The following is an 18,216-nucleotide window of genomic DNA, read 5'->3' as shown; positions in this document are numbered from 1 at the left end:
TATTTTGACGGATTATTATTATTATTAATATTATTATTTTGCTGAATATTAATTTTGACTATATAGTCAAAATAAAGACGTCTCCAACGGTAATTTATGTTGTTCATGGTCAGGCGGTCGGTTCTCTAACCAAGAAATCACGTGATCAAAGACCCGACCATCACACTTCATCACTTTCTTGATTGACTGAGAAATTAATTAAGTAGGCTTATCTGCTTTCATAAATTGAAAATCTTGAGATTAATTTCATAAAATTGAAAAACTTGTTAATTAATACTTAAGGGTTTACCCTTTAGTTTTATTTGATACAAGAGATTAAAATTTAAAATAGTCTCGACACTAAGTTCAAGTCTCTAGACTAAGTTCTAACGTCAGTTATTTCAATAACCAAAAAAAAATATATATATTATTTATTATTTTCTCTTATTTGTTATTTAATTTATTAATTAAAATACTAAAATATTTTATATTTTAAATTATTAAATTATTATTATTATTATATATTAATACTCTTTTTTTTAAGTCTTTTTATATAAAAAAAAATCAAACTCATCAAAAATTTATTAAATTGTTGCGGGCAAAATGAATAGGGCGTGCTTTGGAATAGGCGATTTTCGTGGTCTCTGTGAAAATGGTAAGTTAGTTGATGAAAGAAGCATACTCAATGTACCGACGAAAAAAAACGGATGGACAACATCTATGGTAGCACGTTGTGCAGATGAATCCCTACTTAATTAGATAAATTGGTATTTAGATTATGAATCGGGAAAATGAAAAGTTGGGCATAATTAAAATTACCTAGAAACTTGCGGGATCATACTATTCTACACCAAAACTACCGTCACAAGAAATGAGCCACTTTTTTCCAAACAAAATGTAAAGAACCTTTCAAACTAGTACTTTTTGGGTTCTTCGATTAAGTTTTAAAGGACTTTCTAATCGGACATCATTGATGACAGACTTCTTCAGGGAGTTAGTTTTTAAAATTATTTGTTATCGGGTCTTTGTATTAGTCTTTTATTTGATTGTTAAATATTTATTATCACTTATCATTATTTTTCTAAATAACTAGGTTATTTAAATAAATAACCTCTATCGGACAATACCTGAGCATCAAATAAAAACAAAATTTTAGAGATTAATCAGTAGGAAGTTTTTTATGAATAGTTATGACCGACTTTACAGGCTCTCATAACAAATATTAAAAATAATAATAATAATGTTGAGGATGATACATATCAATAGAATAAAAAAAAAGTTTGAAATTTTCAAACATACCAATTTGTTCATGTTTATTTCATTACATTAGAATCTATGAGCTTTACTCCCATAATTTAAGTTGGTTTTTAAAATCTTGTAAACATAAAATAAAAACAATTAAACTTAATTGTGAGGGACAAATCTACCATATGGGTTGTATTTTGTTTAACTCCATTCAAACAAAAATTACTTAACTTGTATGCATTTCATTTTTTATAAATAACAATATAGTATTAATTGTTCGATGACTTTTACGATAAATTACATATACTTTGTTCTGAGTTCAATTATTCTAAAAGCATACAAGTCACCTATTAAATTTATTAGCACCGCCTCTAATGACATTTTCTTAGATTTGTATTAATTTATTTGGTTAATTCGGTGGTGGGAATTTGATTATTATGATTGATACTTTACACTAAATATTTTTTCTAATTAACTTATTAATTTTTTCTTTAGTCAATCTTTTATTATAAGTAATTTCGTTAAACCTTTATCATAGAACTTTGAAAAAATATTACAATAAACCACCCAAAAAACATGTATAAATAAAATTCCGTACGCGCATGAATGGATCTAAGAATCTTAGTTGGAGTCGGTTTAAAATAATAACGAGAAAATTATGAATAAAATAAATAGATAAATGTAAGTTTTTCTATTTTTTTTTAAGAATTAGATAAACAAATCGCGAATTATATTGAAAAAATTTAAAACATTTAGAAATAATGTCACATTTGTAGCGTAATTTTTTTTTAAAACTTTCATCCCACTTTAGAACGCTAGATTTCGCTTCTCCTTTAGAGTTCAACTAATTTCGGCGGGTTAAATACATAGCCCGCAAACACACTTAATCATTTAATTAGGCACATAATTTGTCTTCTGACGGACTTGAACTCAGAACCTTAAAGAGGCGGGGATATCCATCTCTTATTGCCACTAGGAAGATATGATTATAATTATTATTTTGATTTAGTTTATAAATGCAAATAAGTCTTAATGGTTGAATAAGTTGTTACCATAATTTTAGTAAATAAATTAATATGAATAAATAAAATCAATCATGTTTAAATTTTTAGTTAACAAGATAGGTAATTAAAAAAAAAAAAGTCATATCTAATGCATTATAGCTAGTTTATATTTCCTTTCATTTTTATTGTTTCTATCATTTGTAAATAAAACACAATTTTTACATTTTCATCATTTAAATTACCCTTAAATTTTGAGAATATTTAGACCATTTTATCTAAATAATTCAGTTTTAAATCAAACAAGACCTAGGTTTTCATGTTAATTTTTTTATATACAAATTGAATTATTCAAATGATACCCTTTTATTTCATTTCACACATACATATTGAATTGGATTATTTTAGCAAAAAGTCTTGAAGTATTATTAAAATTAAAAATATCAAAAGTATGATTCACCCATTATAGCTTAAATGTAAAAAAGTTTAGACTAAAAGAGTTAAGATGAGAGTTATAAAAATATTATATTTTCTTTAAAAAGAAATATTAATAAAAAAGAGTAAGAAAAGAATAATAAATTTATTTTTTTAAAATAAAAAGTTTATTCAGAATCTTAAATTTATTTATTTATTTTTTTTAATTAAAGTAGAACTAGAATGACACTCTAGAGTCATGATTCCCCGTTTAAACACAAAACGATCGCAGATAAAATCAAATCCGTGACATTTTAGTCTCTTATATCGACTTTTACCACTGAGCTACTTTGATGGGTAAATATGATTGTTTCTCTAGTCATTTAACGAAGATATTAAACTAAATCAAACTAGATCTCTATATGTATATATATAAATATAATTCCGATCTTATGCATTAATATGAAAAAAAATCCCAGATAATTTGTGATAAAGTGGGCAAATAATAAAATCAGTTTCTAAATATAGAAATCAAGCTATAAAATTAAATATATTTATAATCATTTAACAAATCAATTAAACTAAATCAAACTAGGTCTATTTCTATATGTATATATTAATATATACAATTCTATCATACGCTATCATACGCGTTAATATAGAAAAAAAAAATGCCACGTAAATTGCACTGCAGATAGCTTGTGATAAAGTGAGCAAATAATAAAATCAGTATCTAAATATAGAAATAGGTTCAGAAAAGTTATCCCCTGTTCTAGTCCAGCGACGATAAATTACCTTAAGTTTCTGGGTTCGAGTCAGTCAGGTAGCAAGTTCTGCGTTTTGTTAAGTGTGTTTGCGGGTTACATACTTAATCCGTTTTATCACTAAATTTCAAAAAAAAGAATAAAAAATTTAAAAATTTTATAAAACATGAGTCAAAACATATGTAGTAAAATGTCATACATTTTCTTTTCATAGGAAAAAACAATTTTCAAACACTCCTTATTACCTTGAATTTTGATTTCTTTTTCTTGAATTCAATTTTCAATTGTAAGTACGGGTCTATTATCCCAATAAGTACGACATCACACCCACATTAACACTCAAATGAAATAACTCACCCAAATTACTATATATATATATATATCTAACACACACACATCAAATTAAATACATCTTCATTCATTCATTTCTATATAAGAACCTTAATTAACACTAACATTATTATAAACAAAACTTCTTGTTCAAGCCATGCAACGAATAGTACCAAAATTGTCCACAACAAAATCATGCATCAAAATTCTTCGCAACTACAGTTCCATCGAACCATATCGACCCATCATCGATCCAAAGCCGTGTGATGTCTTCATCAATCATCGTGGGGTCGATACGAAAGGCAACGTATCGGGTTTGTTGTATGATCGTCTTTCGAAAATGGGTATCAATACTTTCCTCGATAAGAAGAGTATGGGACCCGGTGATAAATTATCCGACGAGATTGAAACCGGCATCCGAAATTGTCGGGTGGCGATTGCGGTTTTCTCACCTCGTTATGGGGAGTCCTATTATTGCCTACACGAGTTGGCGCTTATAATGGAGTGTAAGAAGCGTTTGGTTCCAATCTTTTGGAACGTGCAACCGTCGGGGCTTAAGATTAAGAACACGAAAAAATATTCGAAATGTGAGATTAATCGGTTTAATTGGGCTCTTGAAGAGGCTCGACAAACGATTGGGATAAGATTTGATTCTACTAAAGGGTAAGTTAGTTTAGATAATAATATTGAGATAATATTTTATAAATATATTATTATATATTTAAAATTTTATTAATATATATATTATTGCAGTGACTGGTCAGAATTACTAACTAGTGCAACAGATGCCGTGATCAAAAACCTTCTTAAAGATGAAGAAGATAATAAAATGTTGATGCAGCTCAATGGGAAATAATAATGGATCCGTACAAATAAGTATTTAATAACTCAAATACATGAGTAACAGAAATTAATAGGTATTTAATTTGGGTATTTCAAAAAAAAAATACCTTATTTTTTTATTAAATGTTCTTTTATTATTAAGTTTTTGCGGTTTAACATTAAGTTAAACTAGGATTTTATGTGATGTTTAGTTTATTTGTTTATTCATATTTAAATGTTTGTTTTTTATATGTATTTATACCATATTATGAAATTGCTCTTGTATTAGTTCTTATCTTTGCAAAAAAGTCTAATTTTCATTATTATTTAAAGCCCGTTGCTTATATTAAAAACTATAATATCAATGTTCAATAATTAAAACTTAATATCAAGGTTCCATCGAGAAGACCCCGGGAATGCTACATAAACAAGGCTAGAAGACGAAGACAGCCTAGTTGCTTCATTTGGAAAATATTATTAAATTATTGCGGGTAAAACGAATGGGATCGACTTGCTTTGAAAGAGGCGATTTTTGTGGTCTCTGGGAAAAGGGTAAATTAGTTGATGAAAGAAGCATACTCAATATACCGGCGAAAAAACCCAGATATGCAGCATCTATATATAGTAACACGTTGTGCCAGGGTCAACCCACTGGATTAGATAAATTTAGTATTTATCTAAAATGAAGGGCTGGCCATAGTTAAAGTTTCCTTGAAACTTCGTATTAGGAGATGAGCCACTTTTTCGAACAAAATGGAAATAGTCTTTCAAACTAGTACTTGTTGTATTCGACTCTATAACTTCACATAAACGTTGGTTTTTCGATCAAGTTTTGAATGATTTTTTAGTCGGAAATCACGAATCCACTTTCCTTCATTAGTGACCGACCATAGATTTGTCATCATAGAGGGGCAAAAAAAAAAAAAAGTAAAAGACTAGGAATTAGGTTTATTTTTTTTGTTCTTCAGGGAGTTAATTTTTAAAATCATTGGTTATCTGATCCCTTGTCTTAGTTTTATTTGTTTGTTAAATGTGTATGATCACTAATCATTATTTTTTTAAATAACCTCTATCCGAACAAGACATTAAACATCACATAAAAAATGAAAATTAAGAGATGAATGAGTAAGAAGTTATTTATGAATAGTTATAAACTCTCCAATCAGCTCTACAGGCTCTACATAACAAATATTAAAAATCATAATAAAAACGTTGACGATATACATATCATAAAATAAGAAAAAGAGTTTAAATTTTCAAACATATCAATTTGTTCATGTTTATTTCGTTGCATAAGAATTTATGGGCTTCTCTCTCATAATTTAAGTTGATTTTTACAATATTTTAAACATAAAATAAAAACAATAAACTTAATTGTGAGGGACAAATCTATCGTATGGGTTGTATTTTGTTTTAGTCCATTCAAACAAAAGTTATTTAACTTTTATGCATTCCATTTTTTATAAATAACAATCTAGTATTAATTGTTCGGTGAGTTTTAGTTTTACGATAAATTACATATACTTTGGTCTGAGTTCAATTATTCTAAAAACATACCATTCTATTAATGAGATATTCTTAAGTTTGTACGAAATTGGTTAATTTGGTGTTGGTAATTTGGTGTAGAAATTTATCCCTGTTAGATTTATCTGAATTAAATCCTAATAATATATGTGAGAAAATAATACTACGATTAATATTAGCGGAAGCGTACCTATACTCGTCATCTCTTTCCTTCTGTTTGAAAGATTCTTTAGTTTTCTCTTCCTTTAGAAGTGGAATGGATCTTCCAATTGATGAGTACGTCAAATTTTGTTTTCTCTCTCTGTTGATGGGGACGCAAAGAGGAAATTGAATCGTACATCAATTGGGGACCATACCGTTACAAAATAACCATAATGTTAGTTATTTTGGTTTAAACATTTCTAATTTAGCCCCTTCATAAAATTAGAAAGTTCACTTAGGTATCCTCACTTTATATTCATGACAAATACACCCATAAGCCTATAAACTTGATTTCTAATTAGATCACATTATTTTGGCTTAATTAAAAGATGACATTTGCACAATTATTTATTATAATAGTGACCCATAAATTCCAACAATCCCCTCTTCTAGTTTAGGGGAAATAAGAGTTGGATACTCTCAACCTCCCTAAGGTCCTGGGATGGAGTCCGTCAGGGGACAAATTTTACGTCTGTTTAAATGGTTAAGTGTGTTTGCAGACTATGTGTTTAATCCATTGTCCCATTTTTTATCCCTCTTCTAGCCTAACCGCATCTCTAGCATCTTTGAGAGATCATTGATTCAAGTCGGCCAGATAACAAATTTTGCGCATAGTTAAATGGTTTAGTGTGTTTGCGGGTTATGTGATTAACTTCGTGTGACCACATTTTTTTTTAAATAAGTTTTTTTACTTAACTTATTAATTTTCTCTTAGTCAAATTTTTATTATAAGTATTTTTTTTTTAATTTTATTAACTCGACATTTGCTTAAACCTTTTATCATTGGAATTTTTAAAAAAAAGTACAATAAAACATCCCAAAAAAATGTATAAACAAAATTCCGATAAACGCGTAGGGACGAATTTATGAATCTGAGTTGGAGTCGGTTTAAAAAAAATGGGTGGACTTAAATTATTGATAAAGGTAAGTTTTGTCATTTTTTTAAGAATTTGATAAACAAATCGTTAATTAAATTGAAAAGGTTTAAGAAATTTGAAAATAATGTCACATTTGTACCGTAATTCTTTTTTTTTGGACTTCAGCCCATCCAAACTCATATATAGATCTGCATCAACATACACGTCAATTTGGTCAATTGCATTACATGTTAGTATATGATAAAGTGAACACTTTGGAAATGCACAAGTAAAGTCGAAGTTGGAACAAGCAAGGAGACAATAATTGATAACATTACGGCTAGTAACAAAGATTCCTCTGACATACTAAATCATAATCCATTTTTTAGTTAAGTTTTGATACAACTAAAGTGAAGCTTCTTAAGAAAGTTTCAGGAAACGAGGTAATCAACAATCATTATCAAAAGAAAAACAATCCAATCATCAATTGTGAAAAAAAGTAAGTTAAATTGAATAAAAAGAATGGTGTTCCCATTGTCATCACTTGTAAACAGAGAAAAGATAAAGGCAAAATAGAAGTTTCGATGAACAGTTGACATTAAACAGAAGGAAAATTTGACGTTGTTGTTAAGAAACAATATACTCACAAAAGAAAGAGGAAATTACATAGAAGAAAATGAATAACAACGTTTGAAGGCAAAGGCAATGAAGATTAGTCAAAGATGTAATTTCTCATTTAAATAAGACGATTAATGTTGTAATTTTGTATGCTTTCTTTCTTTTACTCATTTAGTTTAATCAAAACTAAAATTTGTCTAACTTTGATCTTGACTCATTTTAAATTCTCCTCACTTTTGAGTTTCCTTAATGAGATGGCATTAAGCCGTTTTCAAAAAAAAAATAATTGAACACTTCACTTTTTTAATTAAACTAGTTTAGAATTATTATTTTGATTTAAGTTATAAACACAAATAAGTCTCATTGTTGAATAAGTTGTTACCATAATTTTAGTATATAAATTAACATGAATAAATAAAATCAAAAATATTTAAATTTGTAGCTAGCAAGATAGATAATTAAAAAAAAAGCCATATGGCCCATATCTAATACATTATAATATTCAGTGTGCTATAAATATATCTCTAATACAAGTCACGCGATTGGTTGGTTAGGCTCACAAAAAAAAATTAAAGTCAAATTATTCCTTAATTTTTTCAATCTAATTTGTTATTGGATAAAATATTATTTAATTTTTTTCTTTATTTTCCAAATCCATCCAAATTCCTTTTTCAACCTATCTCAAAACATTTTAAACTTACCCTAACTCAAAATCTTAAATTTGTCTGTCTAATAATTTAACGAAAACTAAATCAAACTAGGTTTCTATAAGTATATATAGAAAAATGATAAACTCAACGAAAGATTCAACAAAAGCAAATCCAAGAATTAACTGGCATGACATGTGGGTATGAAAGAGAAAATTTTCAAAATGTCCCGAAACGGCATAATAATATTCGGAAAGGCCATTTCGAATCCCGGAATTTTTTTTTGTCCTGAAATGGCCATTTTGGGACCCGAAATGAGTAATTTCGGGATCCAAAATGAGCACTTTCGGGACGTATGAACAACCTAACATGTCATGTCGGATTCGTAAATTTGCTTTCATTGAACCTTTAATTGAGTTTATCCTTCGTCGTATATATAAATACAAATACGGTCTTATTATAGTTTGTGACAAAGTGAGGCAATAATAAAATCAGTTTCTAAATATAGAAATCAAGCTATAATTAAATATGATCTCTAATAATTTAACAAATCAGTTAAACTAAATCAAAACTAGTCTCTTTCAATATGTATATATAAATATAGTTCGATCACACGCGTTAATATAGAAAAATTGGCCACGTAAATTACACTGCAGATAGCTTGTGATAAAGTGAGCAAATAATAAAATCAGTTTCTAAATATAGAAATCAAGATTCTGGAAAATTCTTATAAAACATGGGTCAAAACAAATACATTTTCTTAGGAAAAAACAATTTTCAAACACTCCATTATCTTGAATTTTGATTTCTTTTTCTTAAATTCAATTGTACGGTCTATTATCCCAATAAGTACGACATCACACCCACATTAACACACGTATAAATAACCTACCCACATTACTATATATCTAACACACACATACACATCAATTTAAATACATCTTCATCCATTCATTTCTATATAAGAACATTAATTAACACTAACATTATTATAAACAAAACTTCTTGTTCAAGCCATGCAACGAATAGTATCAAAATTGTCCACAACAAAATCATGCATCAAAATTCTTCGCAACTACAGTTCCATCGAACCATATCGACCCATCATCGATCCAAAGCCGTACGATGTCTTCATCAATCATCGTGGGGTCGATACAAAAGGCAACGTATCGGGTTTGTTGTACGATCGTCTTTCCAAAATGGGTATCCATACTTTCCTCGATAAGAAGAGTATGGGACCCGGTGATAAATTATCCGAGGAGATTGAAACCGGCATCCGAAATTGTCAGGTGGCGATTGCAGTTTTCTCTCCTCGTTATAGGGAGTCATATTATTGCCTACACGAGTTGGCCCTTATTATGGAGTGTAAGAAGCGTTTGGTTCCAATCTTTTGGAATGTGCAACCGTCGGGGCTTAAGATTAAGAACACGAAAAAATATTCGAAATGTGAGATTAATAGGTTTAATTGGGCTCTTGAAGAGGCTCGACAAACGATTGGGATAAGATTTGATTCGACTAAAGGGTAAGTTCGTTTAACTAATATTTTCTAGTTATACCTAATAAAAACTTTTTACATGTACTTATTCTTTATATTTGTACTAATTCCAGAGATTTTTTCAATACTATTAGAGTAATAAAATTTCATTAAAGTAAATAAATAAATGTAGTATGCCAACTAAAAAGACTTTTTATTTTTATTGGATAAGTGAACATATTACTCTATCTGTTTCCGTATGCATACACTAATTCAGAACTTAATTGGAAAGCCTTATTTCGACCGAGACGTTTTCAGAGATAATATCTTACAAATATATTATTATTATATATTTAAAAATTTATTAATATATATATATATATATATATATATTATTGCAGTGACTGGTCAGAATTATTAACTAGTGTAACAGAAGCCGTGACGAAGAACCTACATATTAAGTCGTGACGAAGAACCTTATCTTTAATGTTATTTTATTATTTAACATTAAGTTAAACTAGGATTCTATATGATGTTTAGTTGATTTGTTCATTCAAATTTAAATGTTGGTCATTCTGTTATTTTTATATGTATTTATACCATATTATGAAATTGCTCTTGTATTAGTTCTTATCTTTGTAAAAAAGTCTATTCTGTTATTTTTATATGTATTTACACCATATTATGAAATTGCTCTTGTATTAGTTCTTATCTTTGTAAAAAAGTCTATTTTTCAATGTTATTTAAAACAGTCGCTTATATTAAAAACTATAATATCATCAATGTTCAATAATTAAGTTAGCTTAAACTTGATCTAAAAACTATAATATCATCAATGTTCAATAATTAAGTTAGCTTAAACTTAAGATCAAGGTTCCATCAAGAATACCTCGGGCAGGATTACAGAAACAAGGCTAGAATTTTTCATTGTCGAGATTCGTATTAAGATATAATCGAGTATAGCGTCTACCCTCCTCGGGGAATAGTGTGGTAGAGAACACAATGTGATTTGGCAACGAGTTTAAACAACTCGCCCAAACAAATAAAACAGTGGACATATTCCATTTCAAGAACCAGAACCAAATTGAAGACCCACCAACCAAACAATCAAACAAACAAATTCCCATAAAAGAATGAACATTTTCACTAACAAAAACCAATAATGTTGTTTAGCAACGAAAAAGAGAAATGCTAGCTGTGGTCTCAAATTAATTGTTTTGATAAAAAAAAATAGAAAAAAGAATCTAACATATCCTTCCTAGCTTCATATTCCTTTCTTCACATCCATCTTCCTATACACAGGATGTTACTTCTCTAATGCTAAGAACCTGTTTATTATTATTATTACTACTACTACTAAAACTAACTCAAGACATAAACAGATATTTCAAGTCATCTTCCGTTAGACGAGATTGGCGCGAACCCTTCTCGTCTTCTCCAAATGCAGATGCCACCATTTTCCTCTTCTTTTGCTGTTTATTAATAACAACACATAATAGACAGTTAGATTGATTACAAGTAAAATAATTCTATACTTCATTCCGATACCTACCTGCAAGCCCAAAATGCGATCTTCAACTGTATCTTTCACAGTCAACCTCGATACTGTAACTGGTCGCGTCTGACCAATCCTATGAGCTCGATCAATTGCTTGATCTTCAGTTGTAGGGTTCCACCACAGATCCAGAAGAACAACATGGCAGGCTGCAACCATGTTCAGTCCCAGACTCGCTGCCTTTAAAGACATTATTATAACCGACACCTGTTGTTTTGTTACCCCATCAGACTTTCTTTCTTTTTTTTAACAAGGGATATTAGATAATCGGGATCTTTTGTTTCATCTATAAAAAAAATTAATGAATGCAAAAGATTTATACAAACCTCGGGCAGGGTATTGAAGTCTTTTACTGCTTTATCACGGGCATGAACAGACATTGTCCCATCAAGTCTTCTGTAATTAATCGAAGAACTTTTAAGAGAAGATTCCATTAAGTCTAGCATTCTTGTCCATTGGGAGAATACTATTGCTTTTTCTCCAGGCTTTCTGTTGCTGCTATGATCATCAGTTTCCGGGTCATTATTCTTTGGTGGGTTTGAAATTGATTCCAATAATGCAACCGCGGTTCGAATCTTAGATGAGCCTGACAATTCACTCCAGGAATTCGGCTCAAACTGCTCTGTAGATTTTGAACCATTACAATCAAGTTCGTTGTTTTCTTGAGGAAGCTTCGAGATACAACTTTGTAGTGCCGCTCTGGTAAATACTGAATTAGCGCTCACTTTACTTTTACAGTCGGTATTTGGGCATTGGTTAACATCGTTCATGAGATGTTCAGAGATACATTGATTGCAAAAAACATGCCCACATTCTGTAACTACATCATCTTCCGGCACATCCTGAAAAAGCAACACAAACACTTTGAAACACATAGATTTTGACATGAGTCCGTAAAAATATTTCCGTAAAGAATCTCCTCAATCTTGAATTTTCCAATACTACTCATCAAGACTACTTGCAAATTGAGCAGACTGCAAAAGTTATCCCAAAAATGAAAAACAGTGGTTTGGTTTATAAAATGATGAAACACAAAGACAAATCAAAAAAATTATCGAAATGAGAAACGCCATAGATTAAATTAACTCTCAAGGCAGTGTTAATACAATCCTTGTACAATAAGTAAGGGCATCCATAAGAGATTTTCTTTAGAAACTACCAAGAAATGCAGTTAAGCTGGGAAAACTTAAATAAATACTGGAAATTCAAAATTGAGCTAGAAACACATACATTACATATGCCACAAATTGCCGAAGCTTCAAACGAATTGAGAAGACTAATCTGCTTCTCACAAGGAAGTTTCTTGGCCATCTCCATAGATGGTCTCCAGAGGGAAGAGGAATTGCAATTCTCCTTGACAAGCAGGGGGTGGTTACAAGCTTGTCTAAGGCGTAGCAACAACAATAAGATGTTAACATAGTTTTTCTTTACAGTTCCAGCGGCAGCATATTCCTGACACAACAAACTAATTAGCCTAGAAGTCATGCAGGGACAATCGATTTTGCAGCACTATTGCAAAATAAAAAGAGAAGGAAAAATATAGAAATTTTGGAGCCAGACACATACTTCAAATTGAGCACGTGAATCAGCCTCTAGTCTGGAATAGAATTCACGCTCCTCCTTCGTGAACTCTACTTTTGTCAATTGCACTGATTTTGGTGGTAATGTGATGATCGGTTCTCCATCAAGAAATGTGCCTATAAAAGAACGACTACCAAATAAATTCCAAGGAAAGATGTACTTTTGGATACCTATAGTCTAAAATACCAAATTCCCCCCCCCCCCCCCCCCCCCACACCTCAAATATGCCTCCAAAGATTTTATCTAGAACATGACCACACAATGATGAACAATTAATAAAATAATTAATAGTGAACAAGGAGAGAAAAATAAGTATGCCAATGCAGCACTGAATAAGGAAAAAGTGAAAAGCATAGACTTCAGTACAAATCCCTAATGCATTTATTTACCTTTTGTTCGCCGCAGCATGATAGTCTTCAAAACAGCTTGAAGCTTTTTATATCCATTTATGGGATTTTTAGTAATTGGAACCTTTATTGTCGAACAAAAAGATTTATACACGGCATATGGCTCATATCTGAGAAATCTAAAGTAGCTGTAAATGTCATCTATTGAATTCTGGATAGGAGTCCCTGATAAACACCACCTACGTTTAGCACGCAGACCCCAACAAGCCCTAGCCACTTGAGTTCTGTGATTTTTTATGCTTTGTGCCTCATCCAATACGACCCTGAACCATCTAACCCGAGCTAGAGGGCGAGCTGCAGATTCAAGAAATGCAGTTTCTATTTCCTTTTTATGCTTGGAATATTTTTTCCGAGAATTAGAAGGATATTTTCTCTTCATACCAGATGAAAAATTGTCCCCCTTTCCAGTTTCTTCATCATCTTCATCAGCAATAGGCTTCTTAGGGACTTCCATACTCACAATTGAGTAAGTCGTAAGGACAATATCATACTTGGCCAACTCAATAGGATCTTTAGTCCGATTGCTTCCATGATACACCAAAACAGAGAGGTTAGCCTTGCTAGTCACCTTATTATTCAGTTCATCAGCCCATTGCCTCAGGACACTTGTGGGACACACAATAAGTGTTCCAGCCGCTGGCCTACCAACTATTATTTTTTCACTTTGCCCATTTCCATTTGGAGTCAATTGAGATGATTGTTTATCCTGCTTTAGACCATGAACCTCAGTCACGCAGTCGTCGTCGTCGTCGTCCAGATCCAGGGTTTCAACTTGCCCATGCATCAAATTATTAGGTTGCAAACTGGAAGATGGGGATCTTTCTTTAAGTATGAGCGCAATAGTTGAAACTGTTTTTCCCAGGCCCTGCTTTTTGAAGGATTGTACAGATTCCAAGTGAGCAATTCCACCAACATTTTCCAAGTGAACCAAAATTGGAAACATTAGTAAGGGATACAAAAAAAAAATAACCTGGTCATCGGCAAGAATGCCACCAGAGCAGTGTGATCCCGCTGTCTCTTTTTGGACCATCCAAGATAGAGCAATACGCTAAATGGAAAAACAAGAATAGGTAGGATGGCATTATGCATGAAGGTCAACAAAAAAAAAGTAACCCAGTTTTATCTGCTTAAATTGCCCAAGTAATTGATTCATCAGAAAGCCAACTTCAATAGAATTACAGCAAAGCATCTAACCTGGTGTCTAAGAAGAGGGACTGCTAAAAGGCCATCTGGTGGAGTAGCTTCTGATTTTGGCTGGAGAAGATCCTTCAATAACCACAGAATTGAGTCCACAAGTATTAGTGATACATCAGTAACTTTGATCGGAGTTACATGCACAACAATCAACCTCACAAGAAGCCCCACATATTGCCTATACTAGATAGGAATGCATGGCGACAGTTACAAATGTGAGTAAATATGTGATTTTTTTCTGTACAAGTATATCTGTGATTTAATTCTAGTTTTTCTACTACCTTATCCCAAAATCTTTACACATTTTCCGAGAAAGCATGTCCACAAAATTTCAAATGCAGGAATTGGAATTTAGTATTATATACTGAGAAAGATCAAAACTAGTGTGCATGTGTCAGGGATCAAGCAATATTTATTACTGACTATGAGACAGATCATCAAAGTATTATCGGTCAGTAGATCAAGGTGAAGCTTCAACAAGAAAATTTTAAATTACACGCTGGGGATGAAGCCCCTTTCAACTACCATCACTTTGTAAGGGACAGGAGCGGTACTATTTAAACAGATTATTTAAATACACTTATTTAGGAGATCTCGTTCCCAAATCTACTTGCACTAAACTGCATTATCCAATTACCCCAGGTCCTCAATGGGTTATTTCATGCAATAAAAACTATAACTGAAAAGTACCAATTTTCTTAAATAATCTTTCATAAAATTAATAATAACAGAACGAGTCACTTTTTTTAAAAAATAACAGAAAGATAATTTACCTGTAATGCAGCACGAAATACCAACTGTTCATCATTTGTCTTAAGCCTTACACTTCCGGTCCCGGAGTGGTTGAAGGGCTCGCCAGATATAGAAGCTTGGGGAACAATGAGGGACATTCTATTCACTGAAGACATAGTTGAATATGAGGTTTCAACGTCATCTTCAATAATACACAAGTCAGATTCGTTGTCAAAGTGAGAGCTGTTATTCAGTTTATCATTCTGAATCTTTTGACAGCCAAGTCCTGAAAAAGGAGTGACATTGCACCAAGGTTGGATATTAAATCTGTTGTTTTCATCCTTTGTATGTGTATGCTTTCTAAAGATAGACGTCAGCAAAGAGGACTTCTCTAGGGCCGTTGCATCAACTGAACAACCATCAGCAATTAAACGGTGTCTTGTATGAGTTCGATCAGTATCAAGAGAATGAATACCACTTTCAGGGTACAATAATGTATCCTGCTTATCACCCGCCATTTGGATCATATCCTTCTTATTTGAACAGCATGTCAAAACACCAGGAAGCATCTTGCTTGCCAGATACCTAGAAACATTACCATGCATGATATTCATAGACGTAGCTTGTGCGTTGCTAGATATTTTAGGTAAAGTAGAAGGAAAAGTCTGAAATGATCCATTTGGGAATCTACCACTAAACACTCCAGACAAGTTTTCGCTCCCTGATGCTGGAAACCTAAATTCCTCGCACTTCAATTTTGCATCAACTATATTCGCATTGGCAGAACTCACCAGAGGCACCTGAGAGAATCCTCTACTATCACCCACTGAAACCTCTGGTAGAATAGCATAATTTGAGAATGCATTATCCCTAAATAACTCCAAGTCGGCATTTTCATGGGGCCAAACTGCTTGATGATTGAAACTGCCATACTCTACGGAAGTGGAAAAGTCTTCTGGTGGTACTGAGTCCTTGACACCATCTTCAATTAGTTTGTACTTAGCATCATCAGAACTGTCGACCTCGAATAGATACTGATTCTTATCTGAAAGTACACAAATGAATCAGTTCTTTAATGTTAAACAACCACATCATCGGAAAGAAAGGCTAAATTACCAAATATGCGAGAAGGTCTTTAAGTCCATTTCAAACTGACCACAAGAGAACACACACTTAAAAACCTTTTAAGAAACGTACACTGGGAAAAGCCATCCCCTTCCAAGTGCCTGTCTTGAAATATAGTCTCCTCCTTCAAATAATTCTGCTGCATATTGACTCTAAAATCTGAAGCATAATTACTGTCATCAACAGGGAAGCTATGCATGGCATAACCATTTGGGATATTAGATGCAACTGTAGAGTTATAACCTGAGACCAGTAATAGCTAGTCCGTTAGACAATCAAAGTTAAGGTACTCCAAAGAACTACTTAATTGACATCTTTAAAATAAATTCAAAAGCACCTTCTGGAATCTGCTTCTGGAAATACAAAGCCTCAGAATTTTGTAAGGGTGGTAATGGAACAGATTGTGCCGGCTCAAACCACAAAGAAGCTGGCCTCTCCAACTCTGAGAATGCATTTGGAAGTTTATCAGCCAAAGATCTAAGGCCTCTAAATCAACATAGTAGAAGAAAACAATAGAACAACAGCTTAAACACACAAATATAAATTCTACCTGTCTGACTTTGTGAGCAATTATTCGTAATACCAACGACTGAATCATCTTGCTGCACCGTTTCTTGAGAAAGATTTTCTAAGTTGCTCTGCGCATCATAACATGCAAATTTATATAATGAACGAAAATAAGAGTGAAAGAAGCACCACCTATTACTTAAGACAGTTTATTCTTTTCAATTTAACTTCATTTTATATAAACATCTGTTGATTAACTTCAATCACATTATCAGATTGTACTTATAGCTACTAAAGCAATTCACTGTAACCAAAGAAAGAACAGAAAACTAATTATCAGTTCAACGTGTTCATGTATTAACTTAATCAAGAATCTCAAACAAGATAATCAAACAGTATAAAAGAGAGCAAGCAAACCTTCAAAGGATCGGGACTCTCTTCAAGAATCTCCCAAATTGACTGAATATCTATATACATATTCCCATCATCATCATCAACATCATCAAACAACCAATCTCTTGAGTTATCATCCGCCATCAACATGACAATCCAAATCACGCAGAAGTTGAAACTCAATTCACAGTCTCAATCGTCCATTTGCATATAAAACCAAAAATCAAAGTATCTGCGCCGTAAATCAAAATCAAAATCATAGAACTATTCAAAATCATATATCTATTCAAAATCAAAGAGAGAAACCTTCTTTCGTCTTCTTAAAGAAGAAGGTTCGCAGCGGTTTCTTTGACGCGGCCTTTTTTCTTCTTCCAAAACCTGTTCAAGTATATAATTTATCTTTGACGAAGCTTCTAAATATATTATTTGAAAATTGAAAAAAATGAACGGTGACGATGAGAATGAGGTGGCGCACGTTTAAAAGATCTAAAAGACCTATCTACGCTTAGTGGACGGTTAAATTAAATTGGATTAATTAATTTATAAGAGAGATGCTTATCCTACGCCGAGACACTAACCTATACTTGATTCGCTAAATTGGATTAGGTTATTAATTAATTAATTAACGATTTGTTCGGATTTGAATTATTTAAATAATTTTATTTTATTAGCATGAGATTAGGAAAAGATTAATTATTAGTGGAATGCCTTAAATGTATTAATTAATATTTGATCAAATAAAATAACCCTTATCAACATGACCTGGATTTGTTTTTTAATTTAAAATTTATTTATTTTTTTATCAAATTTGATTTATTATAAAATTCTTATGTCATGATAGCCTAG

At 31.6% G+C, this 18,216-nt stretch overlaps 2 protein-coding genes across 2 annotated transcripts; one reads left to right on the top strand and one right to left on the bottom strand.

Annotated features, from left to right (window-relative positions):
• The first annotated feature begins 3,890 nt into the window (after nt 1-3,890).
• On the top strand, nt 3,891-9,928 carry LOC124911715. Its single transcript, XM_047452225.1, has 2 exons — nt 3,891-4,396; nt 9,484-9,928. Exons 1-2 carry the CDS (start codon nt 3,891-3,893, stop codon nt 9,926-9,928), a joined length of 951 nt encoding a protein of 316 aa, XP_047308181.1.
• A 1,068-nt stretch (nt 9,929-10,996) lies between these two features.
• LOC124911310 (helicase-like transcription factor CHR28) lies at nt 10,997-17,757 on the bottom strand. The gene is made up of 14 exons (XM_047451778.1): nt 17,677-17,757; nt 17,395-17,602; nt 17,021-17,108; nt 16,808-16,912; nt 16,543-16,713; nt 15,387-16,390; nt 14,614-14,685; nt 14,390-14,467; nt 13,402-14,284; nt 12,998-13,128; nt 12,662-12,883; nt 11,758-12,273; nt 11,429-11,638; nt 10,997-11,348 (listed from the first exon to the last, which is right to left on the bottom strand). The coding sequence occupies exons 2-14, from the start codon at nt 17,518-17,520 to the stop codon at nt 11,244-11,246; spliced, it is 3,711 nt and encodes a 1,236-aa protein (XP_047307734.1). The 5' UTR covers nt 17,521-17,602; nt 17,677-17,757; the 3' UTR covers nt 10,997-11,243.
• Nucleotides 17,758-18,216: the final 459 nt, after the last annotated feature.

This window comes from Impatiens glandulifera, chromosome 8, assembly GCF_907164915.1.
Source record: "Impatiens glandulifera chromosome 8, dImpGla2.1, whole genome shotgun sequence".
Taxonomy (NCBI): domain Eukaryota; kingdom Viridiplantae; phylum Streptophyta; class Magnoliopsida; order Ericales; family Balsaminaceae; genus Impatiens; species Impatiens glandulifera.
The sequence above is the reverse complement of the archived record's forward strand: the minus strand, read 5'-3'. Positions and strand labels throughout refer to the sequence as shown.